The 26,571-nt window shown below is 51.2% G+C and overlaps 3 protein-coding genes across 10 annotated transcripts in view; 1 reads left to right on the top strand and 2 right to left on the bottom strand.

Annotated features, from left to right (window-relative positions):
* The window catches only part of SCN8A (sodium voltage-gated channel alpha subunit 8), a 215,280-nt gene extending 200,007 nt beyond the window's left edge, over window positions 1–15,273 (top strand). For all 8 annotated transcript variants that reach the window (XM_073020751.1, XM_073020752.1, XM_073020754.1 and 5 more), the window contains one exon: window positions 8,685–15,273. In XM_073020751.1, coding sequence (XP_072876852.1) covers window positions 8,685–9,832 — 1,148 coding nt within the window. In that variant the 3' untranslated portion in view covers window positions 9,833–15,273. The remainder of the gene's footprint in view (window positions 1–8,684) is intronic.
* An 836-nt stretch (window positions 15,274–16,109) lies between these two features.
* Window positions 16,110–20,579, bottom strand: TMDD1 (transmembrane and death domain 1). The gene has a single exon (XM_037997099.2). The coding sequence runs from the start codon at window positions 17,315–17,317 to the stop codon at window positions 16,340–16,342; it is 978 nt and encodes a 325-aa protein (XP_037853027.1). The 5' UTR covers window positions 17,318–20,579; the 3' UTR covers window positions 16,110–16,339.
* Window positions 20,580–20,656: 77 nt separating this feature from the next.
* The window catches only part of FIGNL2 (fidgetin like 2), a 30,535-nt gene continuing 24,620 nt past the window's right edge, over window positions 20,657–26,571 (bottom strand). Inside the window, exon 2 of the mRNA XM_037997098.2 lies at window positions 20,657–25,173. Within this exon, the coding sequence (XP_037853026.1) occupies window positions 23,204–25,162 (1,959 nt within the window). The 5' untranslated portion in view covers window positions 25,163–25,173 and the 3' untranslated portion in view covers window positions 20,657–23,203. The remainder of the gene's footprint in view (window positions 25,174–26,571) is intronic.

The raw sequence follows: 26,571 nt of genomic DNA on the forward strand, positions 1-26,571 counted from the left end.
CAGGAAGCAAAAATTTTGCTAGCCGGTCACTAGGGGTGATGGTGAGTGGTGCCACTTCCATTTCCACCCCTTGATTCCTGGACCCATGAATCCTGGCTATGGGAGAAATAGTACCATATATTGGACACTGATTCAGAGCATACACAGCCTTCTGGAGAACTTTGCCCCAGCCCTGCAAAGTATTGTTACCTAGTTGGCATTGTAATCATGACTTCAAAAGGCCATTCCACCATTCTATCAATCCAGCTGCTTCAGGGTGATGGGGAACATGGTAAGACCAGTGAATTCCATGAGCATGAGCCCACTGCCACACTTCCTTAGCTGTAAAGTGAGTGCCTTGGTCAGAAGCAATGCTGTGTGGAATACCATGACGGTGGGTGATGCATTCTGTGAGTCCACAGATGGTAGTCTTAGCAGAAACACTGCTTGCAGGATAAGCAAACCCATATCCAGAGTAAGTGTCTGTTCTGGTGAGGACAAACCGCTGCCCTGTCCATGATGGAAGAAGTTCGACATAATCAACCTGCCACCAAGTAGCTGGCTGATCACCCCAAGGAATGGTGCCATATTGAGGGCTCAGTGTTGGCGTCTGCTACTGGCAAACTGGACACTCAGCAGTGGCCATAACCAGGTCAGCCTTGATGAGTGGGAGTCCATGTTGGTGAGCCCATGCGTAACCTCCAGCCCTGCCACTATGGCCACTTTGTTCATGGGCCCATTGGGCAATGACAGGGGTGGCTGGGGAAGGAGGCTGAGTGGTGTCCACAGAATGAATCATCCTATCCGCCTGATTATTAAAAGCCTCCTCTGCTGAGGTCACCCTTTGGTAAGCATTCATGTGGGACACAAATATCTTCATAGTTTGTGACCACTCAGAGAGGTCCATCCACATACCTCTTCCCCAAATTTGTCTCCAATCATGCTTCTTTGAAGTCCCTGACCATCCAGTCAAACAATTTGCTACAGCCCATGAATCAGTATATAATTGCAAATATGGCCATTTCTCCTTCCAAGCAAAGTGCACAACCAGGCGCACTGCTCGAAGTTCTGCCTGCTGGGAAGATTTGCCTTCACTGCTGTCCTTCAGGGATGTCCTAGAAAGGGGCTGTAGTGCTACAGCTGTCCACTTTCGGGTGGTGCCTGCATTTCATGCAGAACCATCTGTAAACTAGGCCCTAGTCTTCTCTTCTTCTGTCAGTTGATCATAGGGAACTCCCCATGAGGCCATCAGTGCAGGCTCCAGGAGAGAAGGCAGGGTGGCAGCAGTGGGGACCATGGGCATTTGAGCTACTTCCTCATGTAACCTACTTGTGCCTTTAGGACCTGCTGGAGCCCCATCAGGTGCATACCATTTCCATTTGATGATGGAATGCTGCTGTGCACACCCAACTTTATGGCTAGATGGATCAGAGAGCACCCAGCTCATGAGAGGCGGTTCAGGTCGCATGGTAACTGGGTGACCCATGGTCAAATGTTCAGTTTCCACCAAAGCCCAGTAACAGGCCAACAGCCGTCCCTCAAAAGGAGAGTAGTTATCTGTAGAAGATGGCAGGGCCTTGCTCCAAAATCCTAAAGACCTCCTCTGTGATTCATCTATGGGGGCCTGCCAAAGGCTCTAAACAGCATCCCTATCTGCCACGGACACCTCAAGCACCATTGGATCTGCTGGGTCATATGGTCCAAGTGGCAGAGCAGCTTGCACGGCAGCCTGGACCTATTGCAGAGCCTTCTACTGTTCTGGACCCCACTCAAAACTGGCAGCCTTTCAGGTCACTCAATAAATGGGCTGGAGTAACACACCCAAATGAGGAATGTGTGCCTCCAAAATCCAAATAGGCTCACTAGGCATTGTGACTCTTTCTTGGTTATAGGAGGGGCCAAACGCAGCAACTTATCCTTCACCTTAGATGGAATATCTTGACAGGCCCCTCACCACTGGACCCGTAGAAATTTCACTGAGGTAGAAGGTCCCTGAATTTTAGTCTGATTTATTTCCCATCCCCTGGCACGCAAATGTCTCACCAATAAGTCTAGTATGTTTGCTACTTCTCGCTCACCAGATCCAATCAGCATAATGTCATCAATGTAATGGACCATTGTGATATCTTGTGGAAGGAAAAGCGATCAAGATCTCTGCGAGCAAGATAATGACACAAAGCCAGGGAGTTTATATACCCCTGAGGTAGGACAGTAAAGATATATTGCTGGCCTTGCCAGCTGAAGGCAAATTGCTTCTGGTAGACCTTATGGACAGGAATGGATAAAAAGGCGTTTGCCAAATCAGTAGCTGCATACCAGGTACCAGGAGATGTGTTAATTTGCTGAAGCAATGAAACCACATCTGGTATAGCAACTGCAATTGGAGTCACCACTTGGTTCAGCTTATGATAATCCACTGTAATTCTCCAAGACCTGACTTCTGCACAGGCCAAATAGGAAAGTTGAACGGGGATGTGGTGGGAATCACCACTCCTGCATCTTTCAAGTCCTTGATGGTGGCACTTGTCTCTGCAGTCCCTCCAGGGATGCAGTATTGTTTTTGATTTACTGTTTTTCTAGGTAGAAGCAGCTCTAATGGCTTCCATTTGGCCTTTCCCACCATAATAGGCCTCACACTACCAGTCAGGGAGCCAATGTGGGGATTCTGCCGGCTGCTAAGTATGTCTGTGCCAATTACACATTCTGGCATGGGAAAATGACCACAGGATGAATCTGGGACCCACTGTAAGTCAGACCTGAGCTAAAACTTCATTAATTACCTGACCTCCATAAGCCCCTACTCTAACTGGAGGACCACAATCATGTTTTGGGTCCCCTGGAATCAATGTCAGCTCAGGGCCAGTGTCCAGTGTCCCCAAAAATGGACCAGTTACCCTGGTAAAAGGCTGGAGGTCTCCTTGGGGAAAATTGGGAGAAAGATTAACAGTATAAATTATCAGTAGTGTAGTGGGGTCCTTCCTCAAAGGGACCTGGCCTCCCCTTTATTCAAGGGGAATATTATTGTGAGACTATACACTGCTTCAAGTCTGGAAATGGATTGAGGGGGCATGATTCTCTGTTTTTATAATTCAAATTAGTCCTTTGTCCACTTGACCTGGAAGTTTTCTGCTTATACAAATTAAGAAAGAATGTAGTAGGCTTCCTATCAATTTCACTTCTAGGAACACCATGATTAATTAGCCAATGCCAGAGCTCTACACTAGTCAGACTATTCTGATTGCTGCTTTGCCTCTGCTACCCATTATGGTAGCTACGCCCACCTTGCCTTTGACAGTTAAGTGCCCCCACTTGGCCCTTGCCACCTTGGGATCCAATTATTCCCATTGCATTTAAATTATCCAGTTGAGTGACTGCAGTTCCCACTGTAAGATCTGGCATACAGGGAAGAGCAATCACAGAGCTCTTCAAGGATGCAGGTGCTCCCCTCACAAATCTATTTTGCAAGGTATTAGTGAAGGGTATGTCTTCTGTACCCTACCAGTTGGGATGAGTAGGTTTAAGGTGACTAATCCACTCTAGCATTCCAATCTCCCTATACCTTTGGATCCCTTCCTCTACATTAAACCAAGGGAGATCAGGCATATCCAGCTCACTCACCGTGGGCCATCTTTCGATCCATGTTTCAGCTAACCAAGCAGATAAACTATTAGAACTTTTTTTAACTCCCCAAGCTGCAATATTAAATACAGAATCCCTGCTTAGTGGGCCCATATCAATAAATTCAACCTGATCCAACTTTATGTTCCTTCCACCATTGTCCTACAACCTTAATATCCATTCCCATCCCTGTTCTCCAGATTTCTGCGTATACAAATTAGAAAACTCCAGCAGGCCAGGCACCGTGGCTCATGCTTGTAATCCGAGCATTTTGGGAGGCTGAGAGGGCGGATCACTTGAGGTCAGGAGTTTAAGACCAGCCTGGCCAATATGGTGAAACCCCGTCTCTACTGAAAATACAAAAATTAGCCGGGCAGGTGGCATGCACCTGTAATCCCAGCTACTCGGGAGGCTGAGGCACGAGAATCACTTGAACCCGGGAGGTGGAGGTTGCAGTGAGTGGAGATTGCATCACTGCACTCCAGCCTGGGCGACAGAGCAAGACTCCATCAAAAAAAAAAGAGAAAGAAGAAAAAAATCAAGCAGTTCTTTTGGAGTGTAGCTCATCTTGTGGGTCACACTCTGAACCTCACCTCTAGGGACCTGCCATGACTTGAGTCTAGTTATAGGTCTAGAAACAAACAGGGGTGTTGGGGGTGGGTTCAGAGGAGAATCAGCATTGTCTTGCCTGGCAACTGCCTCCAAGGAGACCACTGTTGCCTCAAGCATTGCAGGGTTAATCTCAGACAAATGTGGAAAGGCTGGTGGCAGCCTGGGTGAGGGAAGGGATATTGCCACCACTGGGGATGGGGAGGCTGTTTCCTCTGGCAAAAAAGGCTGTCAGAGTTTACAAGCTCAGTGTCCGCAGCTTCATCAGGGTCTTCCCACACATCCCTATTCCAAGTTGCAGAGTCCTTTCTTTTCCAATCAATGCCCTCACTTTAACAATAGATACCAGTAGGGGGTGGTGGTGTACGCCTGTAATCCCAGCACTTTGGGAGGCCAAGGCGGGCAGATCACGAGGTCAGGAGATCGAGACCATCCTGGCTAACACGGTGAAAACCCATCTCCACTAAAAAATACAAAAAAATTAGCCAGGCCTGGTGGTGGGTGCCCGTAGTCCCAGCTACTTGGGAGGCTGAGGCAGGTGAATGGCATGAACCCGGGAGGCGGAGCTTGCAGTGAGCCAAGATCATGCCACTGCAGTCCAGCCTGCGTGACAGAATGAGACTCTATCTCAAAAAAAGAAAAAAAAAAAATAGATACCTAGTGAGGCTGTGCATGCCCCTTTCCTTGCAGGCCAGCCACTTGCATGATAAGAGCTTGTGTCTGATTTTCTGCCATTTCAGCCCTTTGTCTATAGGAGATAAGACTCAGGGCAATCTTAGAAGACTTGAGGCTCAGTATGTGCTTCTGGAGCTGGGAGTTAGCATCCCTGAGCTCATCCTTTTCTTTCATCACTTTCTCCAGCAAACTTAGGAGCAACCAACCAACTTCATTATAGTCCTTGGTTCTCCACATAGTCACTAAACTCTTTGCCTTTCAAGAGCGATGAATCATGAATATCAAATACCATCTATTTTGCAAAACTCCCTATTCACACCAGCGACTATTAGTGTTCTCCATGCTATCAGAAGTAGAATCCTTCGCATTTTGGGGTCTAATCAGATTAAGCAGCCAACTCCAGAAACCCCAAAAGCAACTAAAGAAATCTATCCTTAAAATTCTGTTCCTCTAGAACCACTCCTGGTAACAAAATCTGTCAGGGTTTTCTAGAGGGACAGAACTAATAGGATAGATGTGGTCTCACATGATCACAAGGTGAAGTTCCACAATAGGCCATCTGCAAGCTGAGGAGCAAGGAAACCAGTAGTGGCTCAGTCCGAGTCCCAAATCCTCAAAAGTAGGGAAGCTGACAGTGCAGCCTTTGGTCTGTGGCCAAAGGCCCGAGAGCCCCTGTAAAACCACTGGTGTAAGTCCAAGGTCCAAAAGCCAAAGAACTTGGAGTCTGATGTTTGAGGGCAGGAAGCATCCAGCACAGGAGGAGATGAAGGCTAGAAGACTCAGCAAGTCAGCTGCTTCCACCTTCTTCTGCTTGCTTTTTTCTAGCCGAGCTGGCAGCCAATTAGATGGTGCCCAGCCACACTGAGGGTGGGTCTTCCTCTGCCAGTCCGCTGACTCAAATGTTAATCTCCTCTGGCGACACCCAGAAACAATACTTTGCATCCTTCATTCCAATCAGGTTGACAGTATTAACTATCACAAGGAATTGGGGTAAAACTAGCTCTGAAACCACCTGCAGTACCCCTTAAATAGTGTTTCTACTGCCTACATTACTGTCTGCCCCATTTCTCTCCCTTTTTCTATGGGGACAAACACACATTCATCTTTCAAAACCTACCTCAGGCATCATCTTCTCTCTGAAGCCCTACTTGCCCACCATATATGGGCTGCAAGTATCACATATACTTGAATATATGTTACATAACCTGACTTATTTGGTCAGGTTATGATTTAATTGAGAGAGCTGAGAAATCATCATGGGTGGGTCCTGGCTAAGGTAGAGATTTTCTTGAAAGCTCAAATACCCCATGGAATTCTAGCTCCTGAAGAGGCTCCAAGAGGTTACCTGACCCACGCTCTGAACTTACTGCATCTTGTCTTTTCCTGAAAAGCTAAGATTCTTCAAAGGGGATTCTATAGCCTTGTGCAGTTAACTGCCCCAGTATTTATGCATTCTTATGATTGAGGAATGTTTCCTTAAATTAAATCCCTCATGTCAGCTGAAGCTCCCATTGTCTTGTTAGTGCCTGGACAGCAAGAGAAGGTACTGAACAAAGAACATGTCAGTGCCTTCCCTTCGGTTGTCATTTCCCAGACTTTTCGACTCCTCTTCCTTCCTTCTGTGGCCCCTCATTTGGGTTCCCTCATTGCTCTGTAGCTTTAAAGAACAAGTGGCCTGGTTGAGGCGAATCCCAGGATGAATATAACTAGAAAAAGGCTCTCTGATTTGTATACTTTCACCTTTTGCCTTTATATCCTAATGTCTTGGCATCTTTACCTGCTGATACTGGTTTCTTTTCTTTTTCTCCTTTTTTTTTTTTTATTTTTTAATTTTTTTTTTTAAGACAGAGTCTCTGCCTGTCGCCCCGGCTGGAGTGTGATCTCGGCTCACTGCAACCTCTGCCTCCCAGGCTCACGCAATTCTCCTGCCTCAGCCTCCTGAGTAGCTGGGGTTACAGGCATGTGCCACCGCACCCAGCTAACTTTTGAACCTTTTTTCTTTTTGAGACAGAGTCTCACTCTGTTGCCCAGGCCGGAGTGCAGTGGTGTGATCTCGGCTTACTGCAACCTCTGCCTCCCGGGTTCAAGCGATTATTGTGCCTCAGCCTGCCAAATAGCTGGAATTACAGGCATGTGCCACCACACTTGGCTAATTTTTTTTAATCTTTAGTAGAGACTGGGTTTTGCCATGTTGGTCAGGCTGGTCTTGAACTCCTAGCCTCAAGTGATCTGCCCACCTCAGTTTCCCGAAGTGCTGGATTACAGGCATCAGCCACTGCACCCAGCCTGATACTGGTTTCTGATTCATGACTTGCAGCACAAAATCTATCAGCTCAGAGTTGAAAGTCACTCCTGAGAGTCCCTTTAGTTTTCTAGGCTAGTTTGGTAGACTAGGGAGGTAGGGCTGTGCGAAACCAAAGATGTTCTTTCAGAGCAAAGAAGATACTTTGAAAATTGCTAGCACTAGCAGAATAACTAAGACATCAAAGTTAAAGGATAATGAGGTCATAAGGTGGAGCCAGGACCTCTCATTTACTGTTTGTGGATATGGAAATTTGATTCCATTGTGGATAATATTAGTAACCTCTTAGAAAATCATATGTGCACAAATCTGGAAAAAAAAAACCTAATCATTCTTGAGTAGAAAAACAAGTAAATGAGGACCTATTCATAAAAGGGAATACCACTCAATTGTTAGAATGAATAATCGAAAATTATTTCAACATGAGGGATCAGTCTCACAATTGTAATGTTAAATCCCAAAAACAAGATAGAGACCTAAATAGATGGACCTCAGAAGACAGATACAGCCTGGATGTGGCATTTCACACCTGTAATCCCAGCACTTTGGGAGGTTGAGGAGGGAGGATCGGACTGCTTGAACCCAGGCATTCAAGAACAGCCTGGGCAACATAGCAAGACCCCCATCTCTACAAAATGTTTAAATAAATAAGGCAGATATAGTATAATTTCCTAACCATAGTAGGAAATTATATATATATAGGATTCTTACATAGTAAATCTATAAACACACACACTAGAATGATACATACCATCTTCAGGATTGTGGATGCTTCATCTGGGAATGATGAAAGAGGAAGAAAAATTGGCAAAATGCTAGCCTGTATTAAATCTTTGCTCCATCCCAGTTACTTGGGAGGTCTGAGGTAGGAGGATCATTTGAGCCAAGAAGTTTGAGACCAGCCTGGGCAACATAGCAAGACCCCATCTCAAAACAAAAAAACAGCATCAAAAAACAAATTTGTGTGTTAGTTATACAGTGTTTGGCACATAGGTGTCTATTTTATTGTCTACTTTTCTGTATGTTTAAAACGTCACTTTTTTTTTTTTTTTTTTTTTTTTTTTGGAGACAGGAGTCTTGTTTTGTCACCAAGGCTGGAGTGCAGTGGCGTGATCTCGGCTTACTGCAACCTCCACCTACCAGGTTCAAGTGATCCTTGTGCCTCTGCCTCCCAAGTAGCTGGAATTACAGATGTGCACCACCATGCCCAGCTAATTTTTTATTTTCAGTAGAAACAGGGTTTCACCATGTTGGCCAGGCTGGTCTCCAACTCCTGGCCTCAAGTAATCCACCTGCCTTGGCCTCCCAAAGTGCTGGGATTACAGGCGTGAGCCACCATGCCCAGCCAAAATGTCACTTTTTGAGAGTTCAGACTGAATAGTAAGGCACTTATTCTGCAAAGCCCTTTGAACCTAAGGGTTCCACAGTGCCAGGTAAAAAAAGTAAAGAGAAAGGGTGTCTCCAATCTCAATAACATAACGTCTTCTATTCCTCTTCTTAGGAATGTTCCTGGCAGATATAATTGAGAAATACTTTGTTTCCCCAACCCTATTCCGAGTCATCCGATTGGCCCGTATTGGGCGCATCTTGCGTCTGATCAAAGGTGCCAAAGGGATTCGTACCCTGCTCTTTGCCTTAATGATGTCCTTGCCTGCCCTGTTCAACATCGGCCTTCTGCTCTTCCTGGTGATGTTCATCTTCTCCATTTTTGGGATGTCCAATTTTGCATATGTGAAGCACGAGGCTGGTATTGATGACATGTTCAACTTTGAGACATTTGGCAACAGCATGATCTGCCTGTTTCAAATCACAACCTCAGCTGGTTGGGATGGCCTGCTGCTGCCCATCCTAAACCGCCCCCCTGACTGCAGCCTAGATAAGGAACACCCAGGGAGTGGCTTTAAGGGAGATTGTGGGAACCCCTCAGTGGGCATCTTCTTCTTTGTAAGCTACATCATCATCTCCTTCCTAATTGTCGTGAACATGTACATTGCCATCATCCTGGAGAACTTCAGTGTAGCCACAGAGGAAAGTGCAGACCCTCTGAGTGAGGATGACTTTGAGACCTTCTATGAGATCTGGGAGAAATTCGACCCTGATGCTACCCAGTTCATTGAGTACTGTAAGCTGGCAGACTTTGCAGATGCCTTGGAGCATCCTCTCCGAGTGCCCAAGCCCAATACCATTGAGCTCATCGCTATGGATCTGCCAATGGTGAGCGGGGATCGCATCCACTGCTTGGACATCCTTTTTGCCTTCACCAAGCGGGTCCTGGGAGATAGCGGGGAGTTGGACATCCTGCGGCAGCAGATGGAAGAGCGGTTCGTGGCATCCAATCCTTCCAAAGTGTCTTACGAGCCAATCACAACCACGCTGCGCCGCAAGCAGGAGGAGGTATCTGCGGTGGTCCTGCAGCGTGCCTACCGGGGACATTTGGCAAGGCGGGGCTTCATCTGCAAAAAGACAACTTCTAATAAGCTGGAGAATGGAGGCACACACCGGGAGAAAAAAGAGAGCACCCCATCTACAGCCTCCCTCCCGTCCTATGACAGTGTAACTAAACCTGAAAAGGAGAAACAGCAGCGGGCAGAGGAAGGAAGAAGGGAAAGAACCAAAAGACAAAAAGAGGTCAGAGAATCCAAGTGTTAGAGGAGAACAAAAATTCAGTATTATACAGATCTAAAACTCGCAAGTGAAAGATTGTTTACAAACTTCCTGAATATTATCAATGCAGAACAGCTGTGGAGACTCTAACCTGAAGATCTATACCAAACGTCGTCCGCTTACCACGTAACACAGCTGCATCTTGAGCAGTGACCTGCCAAGGGCAACGGACCCCGCTCCCTAGACTCACAGATTTTCTAATGCTTGGGCAGGTGGTTACTGCATGTTCCACATCAGTCAATGCAACTTAGGACAAAACTAACCAGATACAGAAACAGAAGAGAGGCTGCCGGGACCAGCATATTTCCGTTGCAGCCAAATGGATTTTATTTTTTCATTTTATTGATTCTCAGAAGCAGAAGGCATCACTTTAAAAGTTCGTTTGTTCATGCAAACTATATTTGCATTCTTACATTAGTTAAGCTAAGCAGCAAAAAGAAAACACACACACACACTCACATTTAGCCCATGTCATTTAATTGTCAGTTTCTTTGACATAAAGCGCATCTTCTCCACATGGGCTTCACGTGGTTTGGAGATGGGTGGGGGAAAACAATCAGGTTTCTTCAGGCTGAGGAGGACTTGCTCAGGCCGATTCCAAACATTGTGCTCGTTCAATGCGTAGAAATGATTTGCATGATGGCATGCCGTGATCAGAAGTCATGCATGAGATCCATACACCACAGGACACTACTAATCTAGTCCCTTGCATTGGGTCAGCCTTTGGACAGGACCCAGCCCTGCACCGTTCACTGTATTTGGAGAAAATGGTAAGAGTTCCATACCGGCTATAATTCTTTATTATGAGTTCTTAAAAGTCCTTCATACACCTTCTGGGTAGGGAAACAACCAACTAATTGACTAACACCACCACCAACAAAAAACAAACCCAATCCAACAAGCAGATGGATCCGTTGCGTGTATATGTTTAACAGACATCTCTAACATACAGCCATTGTTGCACATTTTGCAAGATGAACTATTTAATGCTGCTCTGTGTCCAGTACCTGGGGGAGACTTTGATCCCAAATGGCTTGTACTATTTATGTCACTGTAAAACCAAATCCTAGGGCTAAAAAAAAAATTCATTTGTATCTTGCAGTATTTATGATGATCGTTTAGCCTTCATACTGGAGAATTGACACTTATTTGGAATAGAGATAAAAGTGCTATTCAAAGTAGCACCAGTTATCTCTAGGGGTAATTTGGGGAACTTAAAACGACCTTTCATTGGGAGTTATGGGGTGCTCATTTCATTTCGTATCACGTCCTCTGCATTGTGGCTTTCTCCAGGCATGGGTCGATACCGCGAGGGGTTCAGATATTCTGAACTGGCCTCTCTCTTCTGCAGAGGGGTCGTCGCATTCTCACACACTGCATGGCTCCCCCTGCCTCCATCACATTTCTCCACTGAGCAGGGCTTCCCTTGCCCACAGAGGTGGGTGAGGGTAGTAGCACTGGGGTTACGGCTGTGATTTCCTTCATTTATTATTAGAATAATAGTCACTGGTGGGACCTGAGGTAGAGATGGAGCCGCCTCTGAACCAAGCTCACTTGGTTTCTTTACTGCACTTGTTTTCATGAGAAAGCAATTTAATATTAATTCTTTAGGATGTTCCAGCTTCCCCCAGCGCATTCCCTTGCAGCCAGTTTTGCAGTCTGCTTAGCGACCTGCCCATTGTCATTGAAGTGTGGCTTCTGGGGGAGCATCATTTCTTCCATTCCATCTCCTGCTTTAGGAAAGACAGTTTTCAGTCCAGGGGTTTCTCACCTAATGACTGGATTTCAAGGCCAAGATGCTGCAGTTGAATGTGTCAGTAAGTCTATACAAAGAGTGAAAAGAGACTTTAGCATGTGAACCAAATCAAAATAACTTCTTCCTGAACCATACACTAGAGGGGGAAGAACCACCAACCCATAATCAGACACACCGATCTGCCTTGCAGTAGAAGCACTTTGAAGGTAATTTCACAGTCCACCTGACTAGTTTTGCATAGAACAAACCACAGTAAGTCGGTAAGCAGAGCTTTCTATCTTGTTGGACCACTAGAAACTCTGTCCAGCTCTCTCAAGCGTGCTTCTGCAGCAGCACCCGTAGAATTTTTGTACTACACCCAATACCAGACTGGGAAGGCATATCTTTCAGTGACCCTGCTAACTGCTAGGATGAATGTATAGTAACATGTACAGGCTACATTGTAAACAGCACAAAACAGAAGCTGACATGTGTGGTTATTCTTTTTAAGAGAATTATAAATACTGTAATATAATTTTATTTTATTGGCATGCCTTTTTGTAAATATAAATTATTAACTTATTAAATAGGAAATGGCTTCTGGCTTATGCCATTGTCATGTTTATTTTTATTTTTTATACTTTTCTTTCTTCTTAGAACTTAGATGCTGTCAGCCAATGTACATCCCCAAACCAGACAGACAGACAAAAAATTTTTTATTGCTAATGGTCTTTTCCAAAACAACAAAAAATATATATTTTTGTTCCAATGTGCAATAAATTCTAACCACGTCTATGCAAGATTTGGCTAAACTTAATAATTGTTCTTAGGTCTTGAGATGGGCGACAGAGCTGTAAGATCCCGCTAAGTACACCATGTGCTCATGCTAGTGATGTCATTAAGCTACTAGAGCATAGTGATGAGTTTTTCTGAGATGTAACCGTTTCCCTCCGCTAGCTCCTGACCCCAGCCCAATAGGCTGTCTCCTCAGTAACACATGGGCCTTGGTATCTGGCACCCATCAGCCAGCCTCATAGGAAAGAAGCCACCTCCGCTGTATTTGAAGTTTCACTTAAAAAATTAAAAAAAAAAAAAACTTTTCCCACCTTTTTATCCTTCACCCACTATCCTTCCACCTGCTCACTCACTCTCTCACCCATCCTGCTCCACACTTCTTTGGTAGTAAATGACACCATCACCAGCAGTTTACACCCGCAGTTAACAGGCATTGAACTGAAAGAATCAGCGATGACGTCTGTGTGCATCTTCGCTGAGTGGGTAAGTGGCAACGCTTTGCCAAATATTAACGAAGCCAATCAAAAAGCAGCAGCAGCCACAGTATCACTGCACATATATATAGATATATATAAATATAATATAAATATTTATTTTTTGTAGCCAGGTCCTTGGTGCAGTATTTATACTCCACAATCCACCTTTTAAAAAAAGGACAAAAAGCAAAAAGATGTGTGATGCTGTTAATTTAAAACGCAGAGCCAAAGCCACTGAGCAGCAGCTGACATGGTTGCTGGTTTGTGTGTGAAAAACATTTTTCCCCTCTTCTTTCCTTAACCTCCTTGTTGCTTAGGATGAGGAGACTGTATAATTTAAAGCAGAGGATGAGAGGAGGAAGAAACTTCCATGTTAACATGGCCTACTCTCACTCCTTTCTAAATGAGCCACTTTTGGCGTCAGAAGTTGACTGGAGAGAGAGAAAAAAACAAACTCCCAGTCAAAGCTCCTAAAGCGACAGTGCCCAGAGTTCTTTTATTTTTGCTGCAACCAACGTAAACCTGTAAAAGACCAACAGTGAAGATTAGTGTATTAGTGAATGCATGGAGGCCAATGCTGCCCTAATGAGACGTGATAAAAAGTCCATCACTCCTCTAAGCCAAAAGGAAACAAAATAAAAATGACCCTTTTTACTGTACAAGGGAAGCCTGTCTTTGGTGTGTTTGTTGCTTGACTATCCCAATTCTTGAGTCCTGGGAGGGGTCTGGGAATTGGGACCTTAGCACATTTGGGGAAAAGAGGGGCATGGAGGAAGAGAAATCAAAGGGGCTCTCGCAAAGTTCTGGCTGAGAAGGAGAGATTGGAAGAAAAGCAAGGTCCTGACCCCCCAGATCCCCACTCACCCATTGCATGTGGCATTCCCCACTACTGGCCGGTGCTTAGAGGCCCATAAAACCCCTCCTCACCTAATCCACCTGGCAGAGCCCTCAGAGATGACGTCAGCCAACCCAGCTGGACTGGCCTTACTTCTGCCTTTTTCACCTGTATGTTTAAAAAAAAAAAAACAAAAAAAAAAACCCACCCCCATGCCCCAAAGCTAGGGCATGCGCGATGCCCAACAGCCTCCACTCTGCAAGCTCATACTGGGCCCTGCCCTCCATCACCCCAGACAGGCCCACAGACGAGGGCTGGTCTCCTTCACATTTCTGTGGGGGTGGGGGCACCCTTCCCCTTCCTTCTCTCCCTGTCCTCCTCTGGGGACATCCCTCTCTAGGCCTAGGCCATGTCTCCTGGTTCAGGAACACTCTCTCAGGAGGATCTCGAAGTGCCCACTCTAGTCCGCTCCAGTAGCTGCACTCTGGAGCGAGATGGCTGGTAGGTCAGTCCCCATCTTCCTCCCCTCGGCCCCCAGCCTCCAGGCCTGCTGTGGAGGTGAGACCGCCATGGGTCATGACTTTGTGACTTGAGACTTGGGCATCTTCTGTAATGATGCCTCTTTCTTTTCTCAGATGTTGCCCACAGTTTAGCAAAAAGCTTTGTTCATTTTCAGGTACCCCCCACCCCCTAAAGAATTGGCTGCAACTTGCCAGCCAGGGGGGACATCAGGAGACAAGAGGAAGTCTGGGTTGGGAGGGGCCCAAGTTTTGCAACAGAGTTTCCATTGTTCAGCTCTGTGCTTTCTTGGATTCCCTTTCCAAGATTACCATTTCCTCCATTAAAACTCCTGAGGCACCCCCTGCCCCTGCCCCCCACTGCTGTTTGCTGTACATAGAGGCTAAGTGGGGTGGGGTGGGTGGGTGTGCACATGTGTGTGTGTGTGTGTGAAGAATGTATATAGGTAAAGGGGAGTGTGGTCCAGTGGTTCCAGAAAAGGGACAGAACTCCTGTGTTCTATCCCTAGCTTGACCACTGGCTCGCTGTGTGGCCTTGGGCAAGTCACTTAACCTCTCTGTGCCTCAGTTTCCCCATCTGTAAAATGGGGATAATAATACTGACCTACCTCACAGGGGTGTTGTGAGGCTTTAACTAAATGTTTTGTAAAGCGTTTTGAGATACAGAGGCAAAGGCGCTAGGGAAGGGCAAAGTATTATTGGACTTAAGGAAGCTGAAATGGTACCATAAATGCTGCTATTCTGAGAGCCATTTTAAACTGCACTGCTCCAACCACCCCCGCTTCTCATCACCAGGACAGCAGGTCGAGAAAATGACTTTCCTTTCACTTGCTTCTGGGGTTTGTGATTATTCAAGACAATTTTTCCCCTTGCTGTATCTCCTTCCCTCACCTCCTCGACTTGTTCCCTGTTCTGTTTATGCGGAAATGGCAGAAATGCTTGAGAAATGAGAATGTGTAAGTGGATTGGAAGTTTATAGTATGAAATTTCAATTTTACTTTGTACTGTACATCTTTTTACTTTAGAATTTGCAATAAAGGGTTACGTCAATCTTGTTTTCAACTCTCCTCTTGGACTGGCCTGTCATTCTGTCACTGCCCTCACACTGAAGCCCAAGGTGGATAGGCGCCACCACCTGGCAGGATCCCTGTGGCAGGGACAGAGTTTGCGTGAGGGCTCACCCTGGCTCAGCCCCTTGGCTGGGCAGGCAGTGCCCAAGCCACTCCCAGGTGTGTGGGAAAGGTTTGGGATTTCACTCAGCGTGTCAGGAGGCCTTGCCTGAGGTGGGCAGCACTTTGGAGGCAGCGCCCTGCACGTGGGCACACCCCTCTGTAGTGGTGCTGCCTCTGCATACTCCAGCAGATCGCCAGAGCAGCCCCGAGGGGGAACTGCCCATCTTGTTCTGGTCCCCATCATGTTTTTCAAGCCCCTTATTGCGCACACACCTTTCATTCTGGAGCTCAAACTTTCAGGTCAGAGGGCCGTAGGTTCGAGAACATGACTATGCCACGAACTAGCTGTGGCAGAGTTTCCGCATGTGTGATGGAGACAATACCTTCTCCCTTGGGTTTTGAAAAGTACATCAAATAATGTATGTAACTGGTTAGCATGAGGCCTTGGCACACAGTGCTCAATAAGTGGTAACTCTTCGTGGAAGAATAATTGCAAGATAAGAAGGAATCTGCCTGGCGCTGTAGCTCACTCCTGTAATCCCAGCACTCTGGGAGGCCCAGGCGGGTGGATCACTTGAGCCCAAGAGTTGGAGACCAGCTTGGCCAACAAGGCGAAACACCGTCTCTACTAAAAACACAAAAATTAGTGGGGCGTGGTTGCGCACGCCTGTATTCCCAGCTACTCAGGAGGCTGAGACAGGAGAATCGCTTGAATCCTTGAACCCGGGAGGCGGAGGTTGCAGTGAGCAGAGATCACACCACTGCCCTCCAGCCTGGGCGACAGAGCGAGGCTCCATCTTAAAAAAAAAAAAAAAAAAAAACTAAGTTGACAAGAATTGGTTGGTGCACCTGCCACCCTGGGGCCTGGTACCTGAGCCCCTCTTCCACCGGCAGTCCCACGAGTTTTGCTGCTCCTTTCCATCGAATTAACAAACTCTGCCCTTTCGGTATTTCATAACGTTTATAAACCGTCCAAAGCACCACTCTCCCAAGACTGGGCTCCCATTTTACAGCTGAGGGCAGGGGCACTGTGAGGTGAGGGAGAATCTGGCCCATTTGCAGCCCAGGCTCGCGGGGGTGCGCGCCACTCTTTAGGAAGGAGCGGCTTTGTTTCCCAACAGCCCTGCACCGTGACGAGCGGGCTGGGGCTGCCGGGCCACGCCTCGTCGCCGTCGCCGCCGCCGCCGGTGATCCACAGCGTGAGCAGGACGAGCAGCGCCCCAGTGCCCAGCGCCCCCACGAAACCGGTGAGGAGGCCGAGCGCCAGCGGCCCCGCCCAACCCATGGGGCTCCGCTCATACAGGGGCTGCGGCAGGCGCTCCACAATCAGCTCCAGGGCGTCCCAGTCCCGCGCTGAAACCGCGGCACGCCGGGGGCGCGGGGCCGGGGCAAGGGGCGCGCGGGCGGCGCCGCTGGGCCGCTGCAGGAAGCGCTGCCCGAACTTGCGCAGCTGCAGCGTCGCCTGCTGGTGGAGGTTCTTGCCCAGCTCCCTGGCCACGTCGGGGCGGCCGCTGCGCCGCAGGGCCCGGGCCAGGCGGTCCCAGGACAGGGACGCGGCCTGGGGGGCCAGCCAGGCCGCCAGCGCCTCCCGGCAGCCATCAGACACCTCTCCGGGCCCGGCTGCCCAGCCTGCCGGGTCCTTGGCCGCCTCTCGCTGCCGCCGCCGACGCCGCCGCCGCCGCGGGCTCGGAGACCCCGACGTGGTGTTGAGCGGCTCGGGCCGCGCCAGCCGGTCCTCAGAAAGCCGGGACAACTCGGCCTCCACGTCGGGCTCGGGCGCCTCCAGGAGCGACCGGAAATGGCCGCACTCCTCCGGGGTCAGCAGCTCGGCCAGACGGACGGCCGCGTGAGGGCCCATAGCGTCCACGGCCCCCGCCGGAGCCCGCGCCCAAACCCAGAGCGCCAGGACGAAGGCGCCCGCCAGAGTCCGCGCCTCCATCCCTAGCGGGAACTAGGGACCGAGGACTGTAGGGGCGGGGACGGGCTCCGAGCGCCCCCGGTGAGCGGTGGGGGAGGGGTTCCGAACGCCCGCGGATTGTGGGAGGGAGGAGGCTCCGAACACCCGGGAAGCCAAGTGGAGGAGGGCATTGGGGACGAGGGGGCTGCCAACACCCAGCGACAGAGACAGGGACTCAGACATGGCACTTGTTGGAGGGTCTCACGAACTGGGATAAGAGGGCTTGCAACCCAGGAAGGGGGTTCTCAGCCCCCCAGGAGGCTAGGATTCTGGGCCTTTACATTGTAGCTCCTGCCCTAGGCCTCCTAGTACCCACTAATACCTCAAACTGAACAAGTTACCAACATCTCTTCTAATTCATGTACTCCCTAACCCCTCCCCTCTTTACCAGAATCCCTAGACCCCTTGCTCTCCATTAACCTCGATATTCAATCAGTTCCTACATTCTTTTTTTCTTTTTTTTTTTTTTTTTTTTTTTTTTTTTTTGAGACGGAGTCTCGCTCTGTCGCCCAGGCTGGAGTGCAGTGGCCGGATCTCTGCTCACTGCAAGCTCCGCCTCCCGGGTTCACGCCATTCTCCTGCCTCAGCCTCCCGAGTAGCTGGGACTACAGGCGCCCGCCACCTCGCCCGGCTAGTTTTTTGTATTTTTTTAGTAGAGACGGGGTTTCACCGGGTTAGCCAGGATGGTCTCGATCTCCTGACCTCGTGATCGCGATCCGCCCGTCTCGGCCTCCCAAAGTGCTGGGATTACAGGCTTGAGCCACCGCGCCCGGCCTCATTCTCTTTTTTTCTTTTCTTTTTGGGCAGATGGGGGTCTTGCTGTGTTGCCCAGGCTGGTCTCCAACTCCAGCCTCGGCCTCTGCCACCACCTCCCAAAGTGCTGGGATTACAGGAATGAGCCACCGTGCCTGGCCTCAATTCCTAAATTCTCTTTTTGTCTACCAAATACTAACGTTTAGTATTTATTAAATGAATCCGTCATCCCATTCCGCCACTCCGGTGCGAGTCCAAACCCTCCTCCTCTCTTGCTAGTCCTCCAGCCCCCATCACTGCCCTCACACACTGGGGCCCTGCCTATCTGCACTTATTCCATTTCCCCCAAGGAAGCTTGGCTCTGGCTCTCCTGATCGCGGCCTGCTCCTCCTGCTGTCAAGCGCCTTTGGGAAGCCCTCCCTGACTCTGAGTCACACCCCTTAGTGGTGTCCCTATTAGGGACTCCTCCTGTCTGCCCCACAGCACCACTGCAGCTGGGCCTGTGTACTGTCTCCCCCACTAGACTGCAAGGTCCATACATTGTCCCCATGGCAACTAGAGCATAATAAAGTGTTCAGTAAAGATTTGTTGAGTCATTGTGTGTATTTTTTGTTTTTTTAAGAGACAGGGTCTCCCTCTGTTGCCTAGGCTGGTCTCGAACTCCTGGGCTCAAGGGATCCTCCTGCCTCAGCCTCCCAATGTACAAGGATTACAGGCATAAGCCACCATGCAGGGCCATTGTGTGAATTCTTAACTTGCAAATCAGTGCTGTCCTCAGCCCCCTAAACTCCCACAAAGGCTTCATCATGGAGCCCCAGCTCCTAACAGGGCATGGAAGGCCCTCCATGGTGAGGTCCCTGCTGACTCCTCCAGCCTCACTCCTCCGATTCCTGCCCTCACTATCTTGCGACACATCAAGGCTCGTGGCACAACACATAAGATGCAGTTTCCAGCCTCCATACTTTGCCCAACTATCCCCCTCCCCTCCCATGTAGGAAGTTTTCCTGACACCCCACCAAGACCACCACAAGTCAGGATCTTTTCTGGACATTCTTTTTGTTTGTGTTTTGTTTTGTTTTGTTTTGAATCAGAGTCTCCCTCTGTCACCCAAGCTGGAGTGCAGCAGCATGATCTTGGCGCACTGCAACCTCTGCCTCCCAGGTTCAAGTAATTCTTGTGCCTCAACCTCCCAAGTAGCTTGGACTACAGGCACACACCACCACGCCCAGCTAATTTTTGTATTTTTAGTAGAGACTGGGTTTCACCATGTTGGCCAGGCTGGTCTCGAACTCCTGACCTCAAGTGATCCATCCACCCTGGCCTCCCAAAGTACTGGGATTACAGACATAAGCCACCATGCCCCCAGCCATTTTTTGGCATTCTTAAGATGACCTGTGCATCCTCCACCAGGGCACTCATCTGGAAATTAGAGGACTTATTCAACAAACATCTATTCAATGTCTTCTGTGTACCAGATAATTGCACTAGGCGTATGAATATAAAGGCTAATTTGATGTAGTCCCCCCACTCCCAGTAGCTTTATCCAGTTGCATTTTTAAATGATCAATTTCTGAGCTTTTCCCACCTAGACATGGGCTCCAAGAATAGCAGCTGTGCTTGACCCCTTCTGTATCCTCAGTGCCAGGCCCAATGTTGCACACAGTAAGGTGCAAAATAGAGGAGTGGGGGCAGGTGGGTCTGGACCTCCAAGGGCTGAGAGGCTTGTGGTAATGGACTCTGGGGCAGTGCCTTAGAGCCCCCACCTCCAGGCACACTCACATTCGTGTCCTCTTTGCTTTGCAGGGTCTCCCTGGTGCTCACTCTGCCTCCTGTATGTGTGCAGTGAGCCACAGCAGGGAGCCCGGGTGCACCACTCCCCTGTGCTCTTGCGCATGCTCAACAGTCTTGCCTAGAGTATTCAAGGACCTAGGAGTTGTGGGTCCAAATCCCTCATGGGCATCTCTACAGAGCTTTTTCAGCAAGTGTTTCTTCCTAGGTTGTTTAGTCTCCCAGTTTATGATGAGCTGTCACAGATAGAGTTAGGGGACTGATGGATGGGGGGGATGGTAAACAAAGGACACCACGTGACCTGAAACACTGGAACTCGGCCATCTCCACACCCCGCCCTCTGCCCACTTTATCTCCACTGAGAACGGAATACAAGTATAACCCTAGCTCTATTCAATGAAGGCTGCTGCAGGTTCTGGATGGCCCCTCCCTCTCTTCAGCACCCCCCTTCCTCCATGCATTCATTCGTTCACTCATTCAACAAACATGTGAGCCCTTCCTTGCCCCCCTATTTTGTGGCTCTGGGGATACGATGAGCCTGCCCCAGAGTTGTGTGTCAGAGCTCAGAACGGCAGGAAGGCCCCTTACCCATGGCTTCTCCCCCATAGCCTCAGTGCCCATTCCCGTAGGTACTCGCTGTATCAGTGAGTCACAGGAGTCCTTGCTCCTTGTTACTAAGGGACTAGGAACACCCCGCCCAGAGCACCGGCAGACCTGGGTGTCCAGACATCTCCCAGAGGGCTCCCACATCCCACTGCTCCCAAGAAATCTTCTACAAACCACATGTCATCGCTTTAATACTGTGTAATACTTTCTTTTAAAATACAGTCTCTTCTGAGGTAGACAGACCACAACTGCAGAGCATCGTCAGACAGGAGCTAAATACGTCCATGTACAACACGCAGCAAAATGAGGTAGAAATGGTTACAGTGGGAGGAGAGGATCCCAGCCCCAGTCTGGGTAGAGGAAGGGGAGAGGCCAGCTCGGAAGTCACCCTCCCCACTCCCTGCCCCTGGATTCTTTGGTATGCCTCCCCCCAACATTACCAGAGCTGGACCGGCCCTTCCCCTACCCACCCCAGAGCCCATGAGGTAGGTGCCACTAGGCTGGGGGCAGTCTCCTTGTGCAAAGCTCCCCAAGCCTGGGGAACAGGAGCCTAGTAGAGGAAGCAGTGGGGACTCCACCTCTCAGAGCTCCCTGCCTCTTGAAGGGAAGGCTGGGATCCCACCCCAACTTCCCTGACACCCTCCATCCCCCCCCACCCCCCTATACATACACACCTGAGAGAGAACCCCTCACTCCATGCTCCCTCCAAGGGTCTTTTGCAGCCTGCAGCTGTGACCCTGCAGCCCACTGCTTCTGAGGCACCAAAGCCCTGTGGGCGGCTGGCTCCAAAGAGGGGGTCAGAAAGCGACAGGGGGTCGGGGGGAAGCAGAGCAGCCTTCCGGTCAGCACTCCTAGGCCAGCACAGGCCCTGGGTGCCAGGGCCCCTGAAAGGTCCCCCACAGACACCCTTCCAGCCAGGAGGGGAGGCAGTAGACTCTAGGAAATGCACGGGCAGGCAGGGAACTGGAAGGGAGGCTGAGGTGGGAGAGAGAAAAAGTGGTGGGGCGGGACGTGCCCCCTGCTTTGGACAAAGATCAGAGTTATGAAATGGGCTGGGGGTGGTGGGAGCAAACTGCTAAAGCCTCATCAAGGTAAAATTGGTGGGAAGGAGAGAAATATGGTTCTTGGTAGGGTTCCAAACCTAGTGGAAAGTTCGGGCAGGACTGAGACTAAGCCCCCAAGGTCAGAGAAAACACCCCTGCCCATCTCCCTCACCCTCTCCCAGCCCTGGAGCTCCAGACCTAGGACTCTGGGGGAATGGGGGAGACACATTTTCTCACAGAGCCCCCCAAGTAAGGGATGCTCACTCCTTCTCAGAGCCTCCAGCAGAGGCGGCTGAGGTCCAGTAGCTGATTTTGCGGCCAGACTGTCTACCCAGATGGAATCCTCCCCAGTCATCGGGGACTTCTGCCAAGGCGGGGCCAGGGGACATGACCTTTCTGGAGACTTTCTGCTTAGGTCACCTTCCCATTTGGGCCCTCCCAGCCTACTTTCTGGGTCTCGGGAAGGAATTGGGCAAGGGCATCCTAACTCTGGATAGCCCTTCACAGAAATCACTCAGCGGAGGGGTTGGGTGGGGCAGGGGGCAGGGAGCGGCAGGAGAGAAATAAAGCCTCCCCTCTCTCAAACCCCACATTCATGCCTAGGCCTCAGACCCTGGGGAGGAAGCCCTTAGGAATACATTCTGCTTCTGACCAGGATTAGCTGGGGTTTCACTGAGGCCTCTGGGTCTTCCTCTCCCCTTCCCCATAAGTCTCATTTTTTGAGTGTCTGGGAGAATGTGCTCCCCTGGATGGAGTGGGAGGGTTGGGGTGGGGGAGAACAGGTGTGAGGGGCACACAGGAGAGCAGCCAAAGTCTAACATTCTTTCTGAGGTCAGTTTCTTCCTGAGTTGTCAAAAGAAAAAGAAAAACAGCAAATTCTACACATTTTACAAAAATAAGCCTAAAATATGAAACAAGCTACATTTCTGGGATCTCCCCTCAAAAACAAACAAAAACTCCCCTTCTTTAGGGTTTTTTTCCTTGATCCCCCTAGACCCTAGGTTTCAGATGGGTACAGGGGTAACCCTCCTCCCCTCCTCCTCAGCCCATGGGCCTCCAGAGCTCCTGCAAAGAGCCACTGCAGTCCAAGTAAGAACAGAAGGCATGGAGAGGCATTAAAGCTCAGGGACCAAAAGTCGAGGGACGCTGGAAAGCCAGGGATGGAGACAGAAGCACAGAAGGTGAGGGAGGGAGAGCTGGGGAGGGAGGGGCAGGAGAGAAACAGGGCCAGCATTGGGGGGAGGGCTGTCAGCGACAAAGCAAAAGGGAGAGAAAACCAAGAGAATGCAGAGAATGGGATGGAGATAGTGAGGGAGAAGGAGGGTGCCATTCAGATAGCGAGGAGACAAAAGCGTTGTGGCAAGAGAGCAGGAGTTCCTAAGGCCCCGGGTGCCAGCCCATGCCGCATCTGCCCGGTCCGCCGGGCGGAGATGGCGAGCTTCCAGTCCACAATAAATAGGAAAAACCTGAGTACACGGCGCATATGGCATCTATCTGCCTGGCAGAAGCATTTTCCTTACCACGAAAAAAAAAAATCCACCAGCAGACCCCCTCCTGTCCTCCATCCCACATTCACCACTCCGGCCCCTGCCAGCCGGGTTTAGTCAGCGACATCCCTCCCACGCGGAGGCGGCGGGGACGGAGGGACGGCGGCTCCCGCGGCCTCCACCGCGCGCCGTCAGTGTCCGGAGCCGTACATTTTGTCCCACTCCACGAACGAGTCCAGTTCCTTGGCGGAGGCCCTAGGGCCCATTTTGGACAGCGCTGCCTCCAAGTCCTTGTAGGAGAGGGGGCGCTGCAGCCCCGGGAGGCCCGCCCCGGCCGCCGCCTGCTGGCACAGCTGCCCTAGCTCGCCCCCAGAGAAGCCCTGCGTGCCCTGCACCAGCGCCGCCAGTTCCCGCTCACTGAGCGCGCAGCCTTGCTGGGCCAGCGCCCGCTGCAGGATCTGCCCGCGGGCCGGACTGTCTGGCAGCGCCACGTAGAAGCGGAGAGAGAAGCGCCGGCGGGTCGCCTCGTCTAGAGCCGCGGGCCGCGAGGTGGTGCCCACAACCAGCACGCCGTCAGCCCCCGCGCCGCAGCCCCCGTCCAGGCAAGCTAGGAGCGGCACCTGCAGCGCGCCCCCTGCCGCCGCGCTCTCGTCCCGGGAGGGAAGCAGCGCATCCAGCTCGCTGATGAGGAGTACGGAGGGTGGGCGGCAGCGCGCGGCCGCGAAAGCAGCCTGGAGGAGGCGCGCGCCCTCGGCGGCGCCGGGCGCAGCTAGGGTCGCGCCGCGCAGGCGCAACAGCGTAGCACCCAGCTGCGTGGCGAGGCAGCGGCCCAGCAGCGCTTTGCCCGAGCCCCTCGGCCCGAAGAACAGGACGGTCCGCGGCGGGCGCAGGCTGCCGGGGTAGGCGGGCGGCCTGAGTAGGGGCCACACCAACTCCTCCTCCAGCGCCGCCTTGAGCGCACCCTGGCCCGCCACATCCGCCCACTGTACCGGGGGCCCGCAGTCCACCATCTTGCTCGTCACCAGCTCCAGGGCCCCTGGGTCCACGCCTTTGGGAGGCTCCCCCGACGGCACGGCGAACCCCCCACGAGGAGCCGGGGCCCGCTCCGGGAACTTTTCAAAGGGCTCCAGTTGCGGGCCATAGACAGGGGAGCCCAGGACCTTGAGGGGGACGCCGGCACCGTACTTGCCTGACGCCTCCACCGCGGCTCCCGGCGGCTTGGCCCGGAACCCGTTGCCCCGACACTCGCCGTTGTCAGCGGCGGGGTAGGAGGCCCCGTCAGCCGCGGGGGCCTTGGGCTCGTACGCGTACTTGCGGTAGCGGCCCTCGGGCCCCTCGTCGGCGGCCTTGCGCTTCAGCGACAGCCCGGACTCGGCACCCGGCGCGGCCGTGGGGAAGCCATAGGCTGTGGGCGGCGCCGGCGCTGGCAGGGGCGTGGGCGCGGGCAAGCCCGGGGTCAGGTAGGGGGCCGGGGTTGGGCCTGGGGGCGGTGGGAGCGCGCCGTAGCCGGGTTGCGCCGCGTAGCCCCCTGCGGGATAGTTGTACAGCGGCGCTGAGGGCCCGTACCCGGGCGGCGGCGGGGGCTGCAGAAGCGCGGCCGGGGGCGGCGGGGGCAGCGCGGCGCCAGTCTGCGCGCAGTAACCCGGCGCCAGGTACCCCCCGCCGTAGCCCGCCGCGTACTCGGGCGCCGCCGACGGGCCCCCGCACGCATTGCCAGCGTAGAGGGGTTCAGGGAGGTTCCCGGCTAAAACCGGGGAGCCGCCTAGGGCCCCGGAACTGCCCCCACCGCCCGACTTGGTTCCTGGGAGGCCCTCGTGGAGTGAGGCCAAGGGGTAGGGTGGCTCCGGCCCTGGCCAGGGCTCGGGGTCCCCTTTGGCGCCGTTGAGGAAGGAGGCGTCGCTGTACCCGCCCAGGGCCGGACGCTCGTAGGGAGAGTCCAAGACCCCAGAGTACTTCTCTGCATAGCGCTTTAGGAGGTTGGAGGCAGTGAGGGCGGAGATGTCGTCGTGTGCCCAAGCGTAGTGGCAGCGTTGGCGACCCCCAGGGGGCAACTCCAACTTGTGGGCCGGCGACGGGGTGGTGGAGGAGACATCCAGGTGCTGCTCTGGCCACTGGTTGAGGGGCTGGGCGTGTTCCGGTGTCCAGTGCATCTTCAACAGAGCTGCGGGCAAGAAATAGGAGGGCTGGTGAGGTCTAGCCACCGAGGACCCAGCGGGCCACTGCTAGCCATAGACCGTCCGCCTAGACTGCGGCTTGGACAGGCTGGGCTTCCGGCATCCACCATCTACCGCCCCACTGTCCTGGGGCCCTCCCTCCAGGCACCAAATAAACTCCTTATGTCTCAGGATTAAAGTTGTCTGAAAATGTTTTCCTCAGCGCCCAAAGGGGTCTGGAAACGATGTGGCTCGCCCTCACTTCACCTTGTAGGCAATGGTCATTATTTTTGTCCTGGCCACTCCAGCCATGTCTTCTGTAGGACACGTGATCCTTACTTTCTAGTGAAGGATCGGACAATGGGTGGGACACCCCAGCCCTCGCAATAGTCACATTCAAGTGCAGCTCGCTCGGTAAGTGATGTTTGTCACCCACCATGTGCTGGCCACTACAGAGGCACCAGGGTTACGTAAAGAGATGTATGAGGCCTGCCCAGAGTCCGCGGCCTAGTGACCCGGAAGTTGTTATTCCTAAGTGCTCTGTTCACCTCAGCCTTTCCTGAGATTCCAAGGCCCCTTCTGGGCCTGAGGTCAGACATGCTGTCGTGTGTGGCACTGCCTTATCCATGAGAAACCTCAGTGGCTGACCCAGAGCATTCATTTCCTTCCCACTTGGTTTTGGCTTCTGCCTGATGAAGTGAGAGCACGTGGATTCCAGACCCAGCTGCATGTAATGGCTGTGTGCCTGGGGCAGGTGCTGCTACCTGCTTTATTCCCAATAGGTCTCACCACAGTACAAAAATATATAGAACAAATAGGTCATATGCTGGAGAAAACGGGGGAAAGTTATTACACAACAATGCACATCATAGGATGTGGACCATAAATTTGTCTCTGAGCTTCCCAGTAGCCAAATAGGGAGAGGTAATCAGACTCACTGCAAAGTAAAAAAAACACCATTACTCAAAGCAAAAGTGTTCCTGTCTTAGAGATCATAGAACTTTTTTTCGTAGTCCTCAGGAAGGAGACCTGTGAGATGTAATAAACAATGTCCTTCTTGCTATCCATGCTGTAAGCACAGCAGAGATGTTCCATGGCTGTTCCTGACACTGTCCCTTAGCACCTCCCAGCATGAGCCAAACACTCTGTTAAAGGGGATCTGAGGCTTGCGGAATGGCTCTACCCAGGCACAGGACTCCTGTGGGCCAGCCTGATAAAATATCTCAAAGACTAAGAGGCCCATGGCACACCCAGTGACAGCTGATGCCAATGATGATTTCTCAAAACTAAGCTTCTGATAAGTTTCTTAACAGGTTCACATATTCTCATAGGTTCAGTATTTTTTCTTTAATGGATTTTTATGGAGCAAATCCCAAGTGTTTTGCTAGGCATGGGGGAAGATTGAA

Source organism: Chlorocebus sabaeus, chromosome 11 (genome assembly GCF_047675955.1).
Source record: "Chlorocebus sabaeus isolate Y175 chromosome 11, mChlSab1.0.hap1, whole genome shotgun sequence".
In the NCBI taxonomy this organism is placed as follows: Eukaryota; Metazoa; Chordata; class Mammalia; order Primates; family Cercopithecidae; genus Chlorocebus; species Chlorocebus sabaeus.